The 16,036-nt window shown below is 60.3% G+C and overlaps 1 protein-coding gene across 1 annotated transcript; it reads left to right on the forward strand.

Moving 5' to 3' along the window:
* The first annotated feature begins 46 nt into the window (after positions 1-46).
* Positions 47-15,828, forward strand: SELENON (selenoprotein N). Its single transcript, XM_040645557.1, has 13 exons — positions 47-54; positions 117-305; positions 755-1,056; positions 4,103-4,236; positions 6,891-7,103; positions 7,325-7,449; positions 8,065-8,202; positions 9,789-9,870; positions 10,204-10,392; positions 10,721-10,826; positions 11,904-12,016; positions 12,109-12,210; positions 13,516-15,828. Exons 1-13 carry the CDS (start codon positions 47-49, stop codon positions 13,684-13,686), a joined length of 1,872 nt encoding a protein of 623 aa, XP_040501491.1. The 3' UTR covers positions 13,687-15,828.
* Positions 15,829-16,036: the final 208 nt, after the last annotated feature.

The raw sequence follows: 16,036 nt of genomic DNA on the forward strand, positions 1-16,036 counted from the left end.
CTGCCGCCGGCCCGCGCTGCCAGTCCGCGCCGCCCCGCCTGCCGCCATGGCCGGGCCCGGCCGGGAGCGGCTCGCTCGGGCCCCGCGCCCCAGCTGCTTCGCGCCGCCGCTCGCAGCCGCCGCGCCTGCGCCCTGGCGCTGTCGGAGCCCAGCTTCGCCGCCGTGGTGGCCGCGCCTGCCGCCGCCCGAGCCTACGCCCGCCACAACGAGGCCCAGGCGGCCGCGCGGCAGGTCCGGCCCGCGGGGAAGGGGCGGGCGCGGGCTGCGGCCTGGGCTCTGGGGCAGGTCGGTCCAGCGGGTGGGGGGTAAGTTTTGGGCGAGGAAGGGAGGCGGGGGGCTCGGAGAGGTCCGCAGTGAGCGGGTGCTCGAGGGAGGGGAAGGGGACCGCGTGGGGTGGGGGTAGGGGCGGGATGGAAGGTGGGGACCGCTGGGCCAGGGAGGGTGGCATGAAAGGGAGGGTGAGGGTGGGGGTGGCGGGTCGAGCCGACTTGGGAGGACGGGCAGGAGGCCAGAATAGGTCACAGTGAGGCAGCTGGGACAGACCTGGGAGGGTCCTGCTGAGAGTGACTTGACAGTGCAGAAGCTGGGACGGGGAGAGTCTGGTGGGGAGAGCCCTGGGGGCCGGCCGGACAGTGCTGGGGGGACAGGAGAGGACACTGGTGGCAGAATGTGACATGGGGACAGGACCAGGTAGAAGGAGACTAGGACAGCCTTAGGCATAGTGGCTAGTGGATGAAGGCCCGGAGTGAAGCAGGGCCCAGCAGAGACTGGCAGGGACTGGGGCTCTGGGATGGTGCAGAGGTGAGGTCTGGATTGGGCGGACTGGGAAATATTGTGAGAACCCAGGAAGATGGTGCTTGGAGCTGCCCCCTCCACCTGTTTGGGACCCCAGCTGGGTATCCAAATGGTGCTCAGTGGAGCCCCTTCCTCCCCAGCAGGAGTCGGCGCTGAAGGCCCTGGGGACAGAAGGCCTCTTTCTCTTTTCCTCCTTGGACACAGACGGGGATATGTACATCAGCCCCGAGGAGTTCAAGCCCATTGCTGAGAAGCTGACAGGTACCAGGCGAGGCTGGGGACAGGGGCACCCGAGTCATGGCCCTCAGCGTCTTGGCCACTGTGCCTGCCCTGAGCGGGAGGGCCACCGGGAGAGTGACAAGAGGGATCCTGCAGCCCTGGGGTCCTCTCTGCTCTGACCCTTTCCAGCTGGCGGTTTGGGAGCTGCCCTGGCACTGCCTGAGCCCGTTCTCAGGTGCAAATACTAGTTAACACTCCCTGACAGCTTCTAGACGTGATTTGAAGCCCTGCACGTGAGTTATCTCTTTAATCTTCACCGTGTCCTGTGAAACAGCCGCTGTCATCATTCTCCGGTTTATAGTTTGGGAGACCGAGGCCCAGCAAGGTGCAGAGCCAGGATGGGAACCGGGGCCACGGGTTTGAGGAGTAGAGAGATTATCTGCCGAGTGACCAGTATACAGTCGCTATTCTGTAGACACGGGCTCTTACCAGTATTACTACTTATTTGTTTAGATGCTGTCAGATTCCTAGCCTGTCCCGGCGATCCATTTTTACCCAGTTGTAATCCGTGATTTCTTTTTTTTTTATAAAGATGAGGTCCTGAAATATTCTAATGAATGATTAAATGCTTCTCTCACGGTCTCACCAGCACCCCAAGCTCTGTGTCCATTTCTGTCCAACTTCTTGTGACATCTCTTGACCGTGGGATCTTGTTATCCAAATTGCCGGGTGTAAGTAGGTCAACAGGTGGGAAAGGCAAGGAAGAGGTGCCCGCTGCCCAGGGACAGGCCTTGCGTGTCTCAGGCGGGGTCAGGTAGATCGGCCACTTTCTGGCCCGGTGAGCACAGTCCCTGCCAGAGGAGGGGGTCGGATGGAAAATGTGCATTTGCTGAGCAGGTGTGGCCAGTGTCTCTCAGTGGCATTCAGTTCTGTGGGAGGCAGCTGGGCAGGTAAACAGGTCAGCGTCGTGTGGTTTGGCTTTGACCTCTTACTCTGCAGACACTTCGCAGAACACCCACCCAGCCACCGCCTGGTCCTTTTTTGTGGACAGAGAGAGTGAGTTCCCTCATCATGGCGTGTTGGACAAGCTTGCTGGGCTCGAGGGCACTTTTGATTTTTTTCACATAAATCTTTTTCTCCCTCCCTTACGGCCTAGGCCGCTAGGAGTGCAAAACTGGACCAAGTTTTGGGAAAAGAAAACATAAACTAAAACAAAACCCAAAACATCAAATCTATGCAGGAAACAGAAGCAATCTGTCTAGTTGGTAGAGTTATGAGTGTGTTTAATTTTCTTTAATACCTTAAAAGTTTTACGAAGTCTGTAATGAGTTACTTGTAAGTCAGGAAATAAAACTTTTGATGAAAAACGTGCTGGACATCGGTATTAATAATTATCTGTGATAAGAGTAAAATACTTGAAAAAGCAAGGCAGACGAATAAGCTCGCACATTCTCACTGTTCCCTTCCCCTGAGGCTTCCAGATTGCTCTTTGGAAAGTCTTGCTCCAGCGGCTTACAAATGTAGAAATAACTGTGATTCTTCAGAACAGGGCTTTGCCTCAGAAGCTGCCGGCGTGTGCGGATTCCAGCCCCTGAGAATTCTGGCTCAGTAGGTTTGAGGAGGGTTCTGGGCATTTGCAGTTTAGAAAGGTGTCCCAAACGATTCTCTCAGTGCCCCCAGCTGGCCTGTCAGTTCGCCAGCAGATGCCAAGCATCATCTCTGTCCCCTGAACCTGCCCGGGGACAGCAGCCATGACAAGCAGTGCCGCGGCCTTCCCCCTCGGAGGCGTCTAAGGCCCCTCCTTTCCATCAGTCACCGCTTTGGAAATTGGCTTCCTTTCTCCCTCAGCCTTCATCATGACTCGGTCCACACTTGAAAGGTCTCAGACTGGGCATACCTCCGGCAGGAAGAGACCCGAGAAATCAAGTTCAGCCACTGCCACTCCAGCCCCGCCTTACACAGATGGGGAGACAGGACCACCCAGAGAATCAGGGAGAAGCCGGTCTCCTCTCTTCCAAACTGGCGATCTTGAGGGCGTTGCAATCTATCTCAGGGCTTCTTGACACCAAAGATGGTGTCAAAGATGGTTCTGTTCCTTGCTTTCATTTGTTCTTCTCAGTGGCTCTCTGACGAGCGTTCATTTCTTCACAAGGCCCCCAGGACAGGCTCACGCAGGGCAGCGTGGCCTCGATTGCCCATGTGGGAAAACCAGAGGGGCTGAGTGATTTGCCCCAAATCATCCCGGAAAGGGAACTGACCTCAGCCTGGAGCTGGGCTGATGAGGCCCAGCCTGAGCGTTCTCTTCTCCAGGCCCCGGGCAGCAGCTTCTCTTTGGTGCCGGGACCCCAGCCGCTGGGACAGGCAGTCGCCTGCCCGGACACTGCCTTTGGTGGGCCCAGCACCAAGTTCACCTAGACTCAGTTCAGAGAACAAAGGGAAGCAGGCCAACCAGCCAGCCTGGCCTGGTGGAAAGAGCACAGGGTGGGGTCAGAAGAATTCGGTTTGAGCCCTAGCTCTGTGGCTCCCCAACCCCGAGTCTTCTGGTAGTAATAATACAGCTAAAGTGTATGACGGGTTCAGTCTGTACCAGACCAGGTGCTGACACTACGTGGATTCTCTCATCCAATCCTCATAACAAGCCACTGGCCAAAGCACACAGGGGTGAGGGGCGGAATTTGAACCCAGGTCATCTGGTTCCTGAGCCTTTAAGGAAACAGAGTCTGAGATCACAGTGCCCTCAGAAGACGGTCATTATTGATTGTGGGTTTAGAGTAACACAAGCCAGGGTTTGAATCCTGACTCCCCACTACCTAGCTGTGTGACCTTCAGGAAGTGACTTCACCTCTCTGAGCCTCCACTTTCTCATGTAAAATGGAATTGGTAATGATATTCTCTGTCTCTCAGGACTACTGTGAAACTAAAATGTGACACTTGCTGGTTGTTGCTTTGGTAATTGTCAACTATTACTCCAGCTCTAAGCCTGGCTCCCATGAATCACCTTCCAGTGGTGGGGGGAGTGGACCTCCCCAGAGAAGAGGGGCCCTGCAGCCGGAGGGCAGGGCCCCTCTTCAGCAACCGTGTCTCATAGGGTCAACTCCTGCGGCCAGCTACGAGGAGGAGGAGCTGCCCCTTGACCCCAGTGAGGAGACGCTCACCATAGAAGCCCGATTCCAGCCTCTAATCCCGGAGTCCATGACCAAGAGCAAAGATGGGTTCCTGGGGGTGAGTCTGAGTGGGGGCAGTGGAGACCGCCCATAGGTGGGACCACAGACACAGGATCATCCGCGCTCACTCACCTCCCAAGAAGAGGTCTGTGCTCTGTTTCTCTTTCCCTCTTTCCTTCCTCCCCTTATTAGCTGCCCTCTGTGCCCCCAGTATGCCAGGCCCTGAGGGGTCCAGCAGTGGGTGTGATGCCGACCCTGTCGTTTAGGACACAGTCTGGTGCAGGAGGGATAATCATGAGCCCCTAACCCAGATGGGATCTGGACTGGCTTCCTGGAGGCAGTGCCATCTGCTGAGACTGCCGGAGGAGGGGGCTGAGCCAGGGGAGGCAGGGGTGGAAGGACCTGGTCCGAGGAGGCAGCTCAGGGACTGGAGCCAGTGTAGAGGCAGGCGCCTCACGTGGGCTCATTACTTTCTGCAAGTGGGTCTTCCCCCGCCCCCCAGGCTGTGAATTTCTTGAGGGCGAGGCCTCTGTGCCTCCTCAGGCCCCTGGCACTTGACAGGTGCTCGGCTGAACTCTGCCGGACTAGACCTGAGGCTCAGCCCCCCGGCAGGGGTCAGCCCCACCCTGCCCCGAGGCCCCCGTGGCCAAGGTTTCAAGCCCATCCTGGCCCTGAGGCAGCCCCACACCCTGCCTGCCTTCCCCACCCACCCCCCAGCTCGCTCTGTTCCAGCCACTCCAGACGTCCAGGCTTTCTTCCAGCCTTGAGCCTTCTCGGATGCTCTCCCCTCTGCCAGGAGCAACTTTTCCTCTTTGCCCAGCCCACACCTTCTCGGCCTTTCGGTCTCCCCTGAAATGCCACTTCAGCTTGGACAAAGATCTGAGGGCAGGAGGTGCCCGGTCAGTCGCCTGCGGACAGAGAGCTGGTGCGGCTGGACCCAGAGCACGTGGGACACAGGCAGGGGCATTCCGGTCAGTGGGGCTGGGAGAGAAGTCGCCAGACTGCAGAGGCCCTTGGTCGCTTGACTTTGTTTGGCCTTCGATCTGCGGCAGCAAATTACCGTAGCAGATTTTGAAATGGGAGGGTTCCCTCGGCAGATGCTGGCAGGCTGGGGAGAAATGAGAGAGGAGAAGATCATTTCTGATGGAGAGGAAGGACAGCCTAGAAGATGCTGGGAAGGGAAGGAAGACAGGGCATGGCTACTAATGGAAAGTGGGGGAGGGGAGAGGGGGTACTCAGGCTTCTGGATGGTGACCAAGTGCAGGGTGGGCCATTTGCCCCATGGGGACCAGAGGAGGGAATGGGTCTGGTGGGGAGCGAATGAGGTCAGTCTGGACACAGTGAAGTCGAGGCGCCTGGGGATGTCTAGGGGAACAATCCAGTAAGCGAGGTTGGAAACACAGGTTTGGCCTCCCACAGAAGATCTGGGGAGGGAAGGTTGGCAGGGACAGTTGGTGGTTGAAGTTGTCCGAATAGATGAGTCCCCCACAGAGCAGTGAGAGCAGGGCGGGACTGGCGGGGTGCCAGGGCACAGCTGCACTTAGAGGGAAGATGGGGCAGGGACTGCGCCCCACAGAGCGCAGCCCCCCTTCGCGGGCAGCTCCCCTGCAGGGGTGGCCAGCCTGTGGGCAGGACCCCGCGGGCGGGCAGCTCCGCCTGGCTCAGCACAGCCGGCCCTGCGTAGAGAACCCGCGGGCTCAGTCTTCTTGGGGGGTAGCTCCGAGAACCTCCCTCCTCCCCGTGAGCCTGGCCCCCCACCACCGTGGAGGTGGGGAAGGGAGAGGGAGCCTGATGCCATGGAAGACCTAGCAGCTCCCTGGTGGCGGAGCGCCCCCGAAGGGCCAGGCTCGTGCGGGACAGGGAGGGGCTGGCGGAGGGGCAGCTTTTACCAGAGGCCATGCCCTGGGTCCCACCTCAGCGCTCCAGATGTGCAGACGGCCCGCGCGGTCTGACCCCCATCTGTCCCACGTGTCAGCTCACCTGGCAGAGATGGTGCCTTGCTGACAGGGAACAGCTGAGGGATGCCGGGCATGCCAGGTGCTGCCCAGTGTGGTACGGATGACTCTGGAAGGGGGCGACTCTAGAAGGGGGCACTCTCTGGGAGTGACCTTCCTTCCCCTTCTCTGCGGTCGCATCCTGCTCTTTACCCCAGAGAGTTCCCCCAAAAGGTGGTGACCACCTTCCTCCTCAGACTTCTCTCCAAAGTCTCAGCCCCCTCTGTGGGACATTAGCCCCAGGAGGAGACTTGATGAGAAGAAGGTCGGGGAGAAGGCAAGGCTGGTGGAGGGGTGGCAGGTGGTGGCACTCAGGGTTGCCAGCTGGCACCGCAGAGGGAGGCAGGACCATGTGCCTGTGAGGCCTGGAACCGTGTGACTGGCTCGACGAGGGAGGGAAGAGGCCATCGGAACCCCTGCACAGAGCTCCCCCCACCCCGTGCCAGCCCTAGCTGGCCCTGCCAGCTCCGGCCTGGGCTGCGCCTGAGCGGGCCAGCGGGGTGCTGCTGGGGGCCGGGAAGGTGAGGTGGGCCTCGGCTCTGGCAAGATAGTGCCAGGCCTGTGGCCCTCACCAGGACCAAAGCACCCCCTGGGTCCTGCTGCTCCCTTTGCTCGCGGGCTGGCTCAGGGCTCAAGGGAGACCTCCAGCCACACATGGAACGGGGACCCCACATTGTGGTTCTCAGCACCCTAGAGCCCCGGCTTTCCCCCGCCCCAGGTCTCCCGCCTGGCCCTGTCCGGCCTCCGCAACTGGACGACCGCTGCCTTGCCGAGTGCGGTGTTTGCCGCCCGCCACTTCCAGCCCTTCCTTCCCCCTGGGGGCCAGGTGGAACTGGGGGAGCCCTGGTGGATCATCCCCGGTGAGCTGAGCGTCTTCACGGGCTATCTGTCCAACAACCGCTTCTACCCCCCACCGCCCAAGGGCAAAGAGGTGAGGGCCGCCCACAGTGAGGCCGGGCCTTCCACCCCAGCCCCAGCCGCAGCCCCCGCCCAGGCCTGGCCCCTTCTGCGTCTGCTCTGCGTCTGCTCTGACCCGGGCCCCCAGGCCCCCCAGCCCCCCCCCCTGCCCCCCGGCCTGCAGGCCTGGAACAGACGCTCACCTCGCGGACCAGGCCGCAGCCCGCAGCCCGGGTCTTCACTGCCCCCCCGCAGGTCATCATCCACCGGCTCCTGAGCATGTTCCACCCGCGGCCCTTCGTGAAGACGCGCTTTGCCCCTCAGGGGGCCGTCGCCTGCCTGACCGCCGTCAGCGACTTCTACTACACTGTGATGTTCCGGTGTGTAGCCCTCGACAGCCCCCAGGCCCCTCAGCCGCTCCGGGGGCCCAGGGGAGCATGGGAGGGGGCCTGCCTGGAAGCCCCCAGGGCCACCGCGTACCACCCTCTGGGCTCCGGCAAGCCATGTTGGCTCTCTGGGCCTCCGTTTCCTCGCCTGTGGAGGGGGTGGCGGTGACCCCCTCCTGGGAGCAAGGGAAAGTGGGGAGCATGCTGGGCGTGGGGCTGGAGGCTGTGATCGTTACCCACCCAGAAGGGGGCGTGTAGGAGCTGTGACCCCAGCTCGCGCGCGTGCTCTCTCTCTCTCTCTCTCTCTCTCTCACACACACACACACACACACACACACACACACACACACGCGCGCACGCACGCACGCGCGCGGAAGGCTGGAGGCAAGGCCTGTGGAGAAGGCCGCGCATGTACTGGGCCCCGAGGATGGGCAGCGCTTGGAGGGTCTCGGGGCTTTTCCCTGCCCCGCACATTCTCCTTCGTCCCCTGCCCAGCCCTGTCCTCCCCCACAAGAGTCTGGCCAAGGGCTCCCCAGCTTTGGCACAGAAGCAGCAGGGTGGGCCGTGGCTCAGCAGGGGCTGCTCCCAGCCGGGCTGCTTTCCCTCCAGGATCCACGCCGAGTTCCAGCTCAGCGAGCCGCCTGACTTCCCCTTCTGGTTCTCACCTGGCCAGTTCACCGGCCACATCATCCTCTCCAAAGACGCCACTCACATCCGAGACTTCCGGCTCTTCGTGCCCAACCACAGGTGGGAGTCTTGACCCCGGCCCAGCCCTGCATCCCACTGTAGTTTGCCCCACTCCACCCCCCAGCTCCTGGAGCTCAGGTGCAGGGCCCAGAGGCCCCCTCTGTCTCTGCCCCTCCTTCGCTCCCCAGAGCCACTTCTCTTGGAAGGGGCCTGGAGCTGACCCAGGAGGCAGCTTGACATGAGTGGAGGTGGGTCATTCCATCATCCGGCAACCATGTCCCAGTTGGCCTGGACTGCCAGCTCTGCACCAGGGACCCAGTGCAGCAGACCCTCCCCAAAGCTGGAGCCTGACACCCCCATATTGCTGACAGACCTCCCACAGACCCATGACCACAGCCTGCGCGTGGCACCCTAGTGCTGGCAGCTGGGCAGGGACCTGGCTGGCCTGAGTCCAGGAAGCCTTCTTAGAGGAAGAGACAGAAGCAGAGACCTGAGTGGGGGAGGGGGTGGGGTGAGGAGGGTTTAGCCAAGCAAAGGGAGCAGCACATGTAGTCCTGGGGGCAGTCCTTCCGCTGCCGGCAGTTGCTACCACAGGCCCTGGGGGGTGGAGGGAAGGGGCCCTTCGGGAGCGCTCCACGTCAGCCGCCCACCTGCATGCCCAGCCTCTTGTCAGGGAGCATGGGACCAGAAGGCCAGCTTCGAGTCTTTCCAGATTCCTCCCTGATAGCAAGTGGCTGCTTAGTGGGTCTGAGTGACCCAGGACAGGGACAAGACCTTGGCTGGGAGCCGGGAGCCCCATAGTTAAGTCTCCCCTGTGGCACCGTGGGCTGCATGGCTGTGGGCAAGGCCCTGGCCATCTCTGGGCCTGTTTCCTCGTCTGTTAGATGGGAGGATGGCTCCTGGGCATGAGTGAAGGGCTGGTTGGGAGAGCCTGGGAAGAGAAAGTTGCCCCCAGGAGCAGGAGTGATTTCCTCTCCCTCCCCTCAGCAAGCAAGCCCCCTTCCCCTCCTCGACTGCACTGGCTCAGCCCGGAGCACATCTGCCTCCACCCCAGGGTTGGAGGTGGGGGTCCTGGATTGGATGAAACAGGGCAGGGGCAAATGACCAGCCCCAGGACCAGGCCACGGGTCCGCCCACCTCTTCAGGCACCCCGCTCCCCCTGCCCGAGGCGGTTAGTTGTCGGTCCTGGGGCTCCCTCATGTGGCCGATCTGCAGATGGCATGTGGTAGGGCCAGACTTCCTGCCTGAGAGGGAGCCGGGGAGGCCAGCTCAGGGAGGACGGTGCCAGGCCTTCACTCCTGTCCCTCTCTGTGTCCTGAGGGAGGCACTGACAATCTTTGCACCTCAAAGAGCCTTGGGCAGCATGTGAGACACGGACGTGAAAGCCCTCTGTGAACTGTAAGGGGCTGGGCCAGGCAAGCCTGGTGTGGTTGCAGTGCCTTCTGAAGAGGCCGCCCAAGGACAGAAGAGGGCCCAGGCTCTGCGGTCAGAATCCCAGTGGCGCTAAGACCTTGGGTTCACCTTGCCAAGCCTCGGTGTTCTCATCCGTAAAATGGGGAGGGTTGTGCGCTCTCAGAGAGTGAAAGTTCGACATGGGCCTTGGTGATGGGGGTGTTCGGCCCTGGCCCCCCTCTCCCTGTCGCCAGGTCTCTGAATGTGGACATGGAGTGGCTGTACGGGGCCAGTGAGAGCAGCAACATGGAGGTGGACATTGGCTACATCCCCCAGGTGAGCACACCGGCGGTCCTGACCCAGGTCTGCAGGGCTACGAGCCTCAGGCAGTCCAGGTGAAGAACAGAGCTCCTGGGGGGGCTGAGGCCAACCGTCCCCAAAGCAGGATTCTGGGAAACCACCTGATCCTGCACAGAAAACCCAACAGCTGCCATCGGCCCTTAGACGGCTTCACGCGGTGGAAGGAGCCCCAACTTGGCCCTGCCCTTCCCTGGGCCTCAGTTCCTCCACCTTTGCCACGAGTGGGGTATCTTTGGGGGTCTCTTAAGGATTCTTGCCCATCTCTGAGACACCCTCACTGATGTCATCCCCCACGGCCCTCTGGCCCAGATGGAGCTGGAGGCCCTGGGCCCGTCGGTGCCCTCCATGATCCTGGATGAGGACGGCAACATGATCGATAGCCGCCCGCCTTCAGGGGAGCCCCTCCAGTTTGTGTTTGAGGAGATCAAGTGGCAGCAGGAGCTGAGCTGGGAGGAGGCTGCCCGGCGCCTGGAGGTGGCCATGTACCCCTTCAAGAAGGTGGGGCCGGACGGGAGCTGGTCAGGGCTGGGGGAACAGTGGCTTGGGGGGGGGGGCACTCGATTCCAGGCTGGGGACAGGGCTTGCTGCTGAGGCCACCTCCCTGCCTGGCCTGGCCCGTACCAGTGGGGCCTCTCTTTTGCCATTCAGACCTTGGCAGGAGGCCTCCCCTGGCCCAGCAAAATCCTTTCTCTCTCTCTCTCTCTCTCTCTCTCTCTCTCTCTCTCTCTCACACACACACACACACACGTACACACACATTATACACAGCCCCTGAATAGGACCCTAGCTGCACACAGTGGATTCTCTCTGTCTCCCTTGGCCCCAGGTCACCTATCTGCCATTCACCGAGGCCTTCGACCAAGCCAGGGCCAAGAACAAGCTGGTGCACTCAATTCTGCTGTGGGGGGCCCTGGATGACCAGTCCTGCTGAGGTGAGGGAGACCCCGCCGGGCTGAGAGAATGGGGGGAGACATCCCAGCTCATGGGGTGCGGGGGGCTCTGAGATCAACAGGACTGTCCTGTTGGAGCATGGGGGGGCTTGGGGACTACACAGGGCAGGGGTGTGTGGTAAGAGCTTGCGGGAGTTCTGCGCCGAGCTCAGAAGAAGCTGCTGTTCACAGCAGAAAGAGCCCCGCTCAGTCATTTTCAGTGTGGAGACCTGGGCCAAGTGACTTCCCCTCCTTGAACCTTAGTTTTCTCGACAGTGAAAGAGGGGTAACATACTTACCTCCCAGAGTTGTGAAAATGGGGTAAAAGTGCCTGTGCTCCGTGAAGTGTTGCACACAAGTAAGAGAGAAATGGTGCCAGAGGCTGGCCATGCACTCACTTTTCCAGAAGATTCACCCGAGACCTGCCACATACAAAGATCTGGGGTGTCTGACTGCGGGTACAAAGACTAGTAAGACCGTGCCCCTGCCCTCATCCAGTCCATCCACAAACACCCCTGGCACCCCCACGCTAAGCCCATGGGCTGCGTGCTGGGAGTCTTGTCAGAAGTGGTCCCTGTCCTTGGGGAGCGCCATGTGCAGAAGGCGGACGTACCACAGGGCAAGGTCCCAGGTGGCACAAGACTGTAACTGGGGGTTCAGGGAAGGCTTCTCGGAGGAAGAGATTTAAGCTGAGACTTTGGAGGTGGAGTAGAAGTTTATCAAGTGACAGGAGGAAAAGTGTTTGAGGTAGAATTACCTGTGCAAAGGCCCTGGGCTCTGGAGGTTAGCAGAGTGAAGAAGCTGGCACCGTCTGCAGGCCCCTGGGCCGAGGTTGTCGTCCGTCTATCTGTCTCCCTCCTCCCCCTGCCCCCCTGCCCCATCTCAGCCCAGGACGCCGGGATGTCACTGACTGGAATGACTGCTACCCTCTGCTCAGCACTACTCTGTGGCAGGCTCTTGGAATCTGTTATTTTACTGGGGCGCACAGACCGCTGTACAGCCCGTGAGGTTTATTGCTGATCGAAAACCCGGTAAGACGTGGGGTGCCTCACCCTTCTGGCTTTGCTGTTCCCTGAACAGGTTCAGGGCGGACTCTCCGGGAGACTGTCCTGGAAAGTTCGCCCATCATTGCCCTCCTCAACGAGAGCTTCATCAGCACCTGGTCCCTGGTGAAGGAGCTGGAAGACCTGCAGGTGAGTGGCGGGTGGGTGGGAACAGCCCCATGGGAGCCCCGGGGACGGTGCCAGCGGCTGAGGCATTGGGAGTGTGCCACCTGTCCCCACAGAACGACCAGGAGAACCCATCCCACAAGAAGCTAGCTGACCTGCACCTGGAGAAGTACAGCTTCCCCGTGGAGATGATGATTTGTCTGCCCAACGGCACTGTGGTAAGCAGCCCCCGACAGCTTCCCCCAGTTGGGCCAGGCAGCGGGGGGGCAGAGGAAGCAGCAAGCAAGGGGCACAGACTTAGAGACCTTGTCGGGCTTCGGGGCTGCCCCCACCACTTCCGGCTGCTCTCCTAGCCAGTCTGAGCCTCACTCGTAACCATCTATAAAATAGGAATTGTCAGGCCCACCCTGCGTGCCTCATGCAGGGGCTGAGATGCTCCCACGAGAAGGGGGACCTCGAAAGCACTTTGGGGACCGGGCAGCCAGGAGCACAGGCTAGCAGCCGAATGGACAGGAACATGGCCTGGAAGGGAAGGCTCACCCTGGACCATTGTGGCCAGCTCTGGGGTGGAAGGAGGAAGGAGGGGCAGGCCTCGTGACAAGCAGAGAAGACCAGGGAGTCCCAGGCTGAGCCAAGCTGCAAGACCTTACCTCTCCCCGGGGTTCCTGTAAGCACTCACACACAGCCTTACTGGGGTCTACACAGCTTTGGGAGAAGGACAATCACGAGTGCCCATTTTACAAACAAGGAAACTGAGGCTCAAAAAGGTCCAGAGACTTGGTGAAAGTTGCACAATTGAGAAGCGCAGCTGGTTTGGAAACCAGGCCTGTGTGTGAGCCTCAGAATCTCCTGGCCCTTACCCTTCGCGTCCCGAGGGGTGATCAGTGTGGGACTGAAGGCTGGGGGGTGGGGGGTAGTCGGCTTCCTCAGGCTCTGAAGCAGGGGAGGAAGTGGGGGAGCAAGAGCCGAGGCTGGCCGGCAAGAGGGCCATTGTGCACTGGCGCTCGGCCCGCTGGGGCCCGGCCCTGGCAGGGCCCTGGCATCACGGAGCCAGGCGGACAGAACTTGGCCCGGGGACTGTGCTCTCCCACTTGTCCGTTTGTTTCTTGGCTTGTGTCCTGGGCACCTGCCCTTAAGGAGCTGATTAGCCAGGGTGAGAGGCGGGGGGGGGGAGCAGGCACACAGAGTGGGGGGCGTTTTGGCTGAAGGGAATGTGGAGTTCAAGGGTCCCAGGAACAGAGGAGAAGAGGGGCTGCGGGGGGCGTGGGGCGGGGGGAAGGCGGAGAGACATTAGGTCTCGCCAGTAGATGAGGTGTGGGAGAGCTCTGCGGGCGGAGGGCCCTGTGCTCCCAGAGGTGGGAGAGGGGAGCGGCTGGCCCTGGGCGGGTTCTGCCCTGCCCGTCTGCCATCTGCCTCGGAGTGAGGACAGTCGAGGCCTGACAGTGGTCCCTTCTCCCAAGAGAGCATGAGCAGACAGGGAGCAGGGGGCCCCCCTCGCTTTCCTCACCCAGCCCCTCTCCCAGGTCCACCACATCAACGCCAACTACTTCTTGGATATCACCTCCATGAAGCCGGAGGATGTTGAGAACAACGTCTTCAGCTTCTCGTCCACCTTTGAAGACCCATCCACGGCCACCTATATGCAGTTCCTGAAGGAGGGCCTTCGGCGTGGCCTGCCCCTCCTCCAGCCCTAGTGTGCCCTCAGGCTTCGAGAGGCCAGGCTGGAGAGGCGGAGCTGAAGGAAGGGCCTCCAGTGCGAGGACAGGCCCCTCAGGGCCAGAGCCAGTGGTCCTCGCACTCCCGCCCCTGCCACTCCCAGGCTGCCCGTGGGACCTGAGGTCAATGGGGGGTAGACAGGGGGTGCCTGAGGTGCCTGGGCTGGCTGGACAAATAAACCTTTGGCTCCAGCTGCCACCATCAGCCCTTTACTACCCACATGGTCCCAGAAGCTGTTCAGGATACCCAAACCAGGGCCTCGGATCATCTCCCTGGACCTCACCCACTCGGGCACCTAGCTCAGGTCCTTGTGGGTAAAGATCAGGGAGGAGTGGTGCTAGGAAGACTGGGCCACCCCCCTCTCCTTACATTCACCCCCTCCCAGAAGAAACATCAAGAAACCCTGGACTGGGGGTTAAGGAGGGATTATCAGGGAAGCACTCTTGTTTGGAGCCTCCTTCCTGGCTGCCCCTCTCTGCCTGGTGTCCCCCAGTGGGGTCAGTTCAGCTGGAGACAGCCTTCTGGAGGCTCAGGGCAAAACCCTCCTTCGGAAGGAGAATTCACTGTACCTAGACCTCGGCTCCCCAGACCACTCAACCGACCTAACGAGAGGACCCAGCACCTATTGTGGGGCTTGCTGGAGGCCGGCCGCCTGGAGAGTTCACTGTGACGTAGGCTGTGCTCTTAGCAAGGGAGTCCACTGAGGGGATCCTGAGGCCCAAGGCCAAGGCACCCCCAACTGCCCACCCCGGCGAGGGTCACAGAAGGACGACTGGAGCCAGCCTCCTGGCCCTCAGACCCCCGCTCCCCAGAAGTGTAGCTCAGCCAAAGAACACGGCCTCCCCCAGAGCTGGTGCTGCCCCGGCTGCCAGGGCAGCCCAGACCAGCTTGCCCACCCCCGAGCAGCCATTGACCCTCCTTGGCCTCTCTTAAGGCCTTGGTCTACGTCCCAAGCCACGGACCACAGCCAGTCTTTTTTATATATGCAGAAAAGTGTTTTTATGAGAAGCTTCTCACAGTTTGTAGGTATTTTTGATAACCCCAACGCTGAGGAGAAAGAAGGGGCAGTGTCTCCCTCCAGCAGCAGCCCCATGATGGCTGGATCTGAAATCCTAGATGGGTCCAGCTTGATGTCTTTGCAGCTGCAACTATGGGAAGAAATAGTCCTCTCTTCCTTTTCTTCCAGCTTTTTAAAAAAGGTCAGTGTACCCCCAACCCTATCCTTGTCCTCCACTCAGACCCATGGGAGATCCTTGGGCTTTCATTAAAGCCTTGGAGCCACACCTGCTCCCCAATGCCTGACCCCCCAGGGGCTCACTCTTAAACCTGGAAGAGGAAGGCAGACATTTCCTCAGACACACTCCCAGGCCTCCATCTGCTGAGTTCTCCTGTCTGCCACTGAAGTATCCGTACTGCGCCTTCTCTCTCAGGGGTGCTCCGTTAACATGACTTGTATTTGCTCATTTAATCCTCACAGCAAACCCGTGAGGCACATGTTAATTGTTCCCATTTTGCAGATGAAGAAACTGAGTCTCAGGGAAGTGATGTGCCCAAGGCCACTGCGTGGTAGAGTTGAGATTCAGTCTGTCTTGATTTTGGAGTGTTTTGTTTTGCACTGCGCCCCACCTCTCTCCCCTCCCCATTTTCACTGAGGTGAAAAAGAAAGCCTTTCAGACCAAAATGTCTCCCTTCCCTCTGATCTCCAGACCAAAAGAGGCATGAGCCAGCAAGCTCAACCAAGTTGTGTCGTTCCGGGAGGTGGTGCCTCCAGGCCCCTTACAGGGAGGGAGGGCACCTGAGTCTGTGTCCAGGCTTCCAGGCCTGGGCGGCAGTAACCAGTCCGTGAGCCCCCCAGTGTCAGCGGAGACCCAGCCTCGCGGCCCAGCAGGCTCTTCCCCTCGTGCTGCTCCAGGAGGGCCCGCCCCACACTGAACAGCCCTCATCCCGTGTAAGGCATCCATTGCTTTGGCTTTCTGATCTTCACCTCAAGCCTTTTCCTGAACCCCCTCCACTATGCCTTGAAGCTCATGGTGGGGGAGGGCCCCCAGCTCCCTCCTGCCACCCGTCTGCCACTTCCCTCCCCTACCCACATGGCCAATAATAAAATTGGAGAGACCAGGGTGGTTCTAAGTGCCTTTCCTTTGAATGGGATGTGGGTCAGTTCTAGCCTTGGTCTGACTCCTCTGTGGGATAGGCTTGGCAGACGGGCAAGGGAGCATGGCTGGAATGCCTCTATCCATCTATCGACTATCTTCGCTGTCACTAGAGGGCTCAAGTGATGTTCTTAAAGTAAGTTTGTGATAGACCTAGTAGTAGAACTTACTACTG

This window comes from Ursus maritimus, unplaced genomic scaffold (assembly GCF_017311325.1).
Source record: "Ursus maritimus isolate PB19 unplaced genomic scaffold, ASM1731132v1 scaffold_32, whole genome shotgun sequence".
Taxonomy (NCBI): Eukaryota; Metazoa; Chordata; class Mammalia; order Carnivora; family Ursidae; genus Ursus; species Ursus maritimus.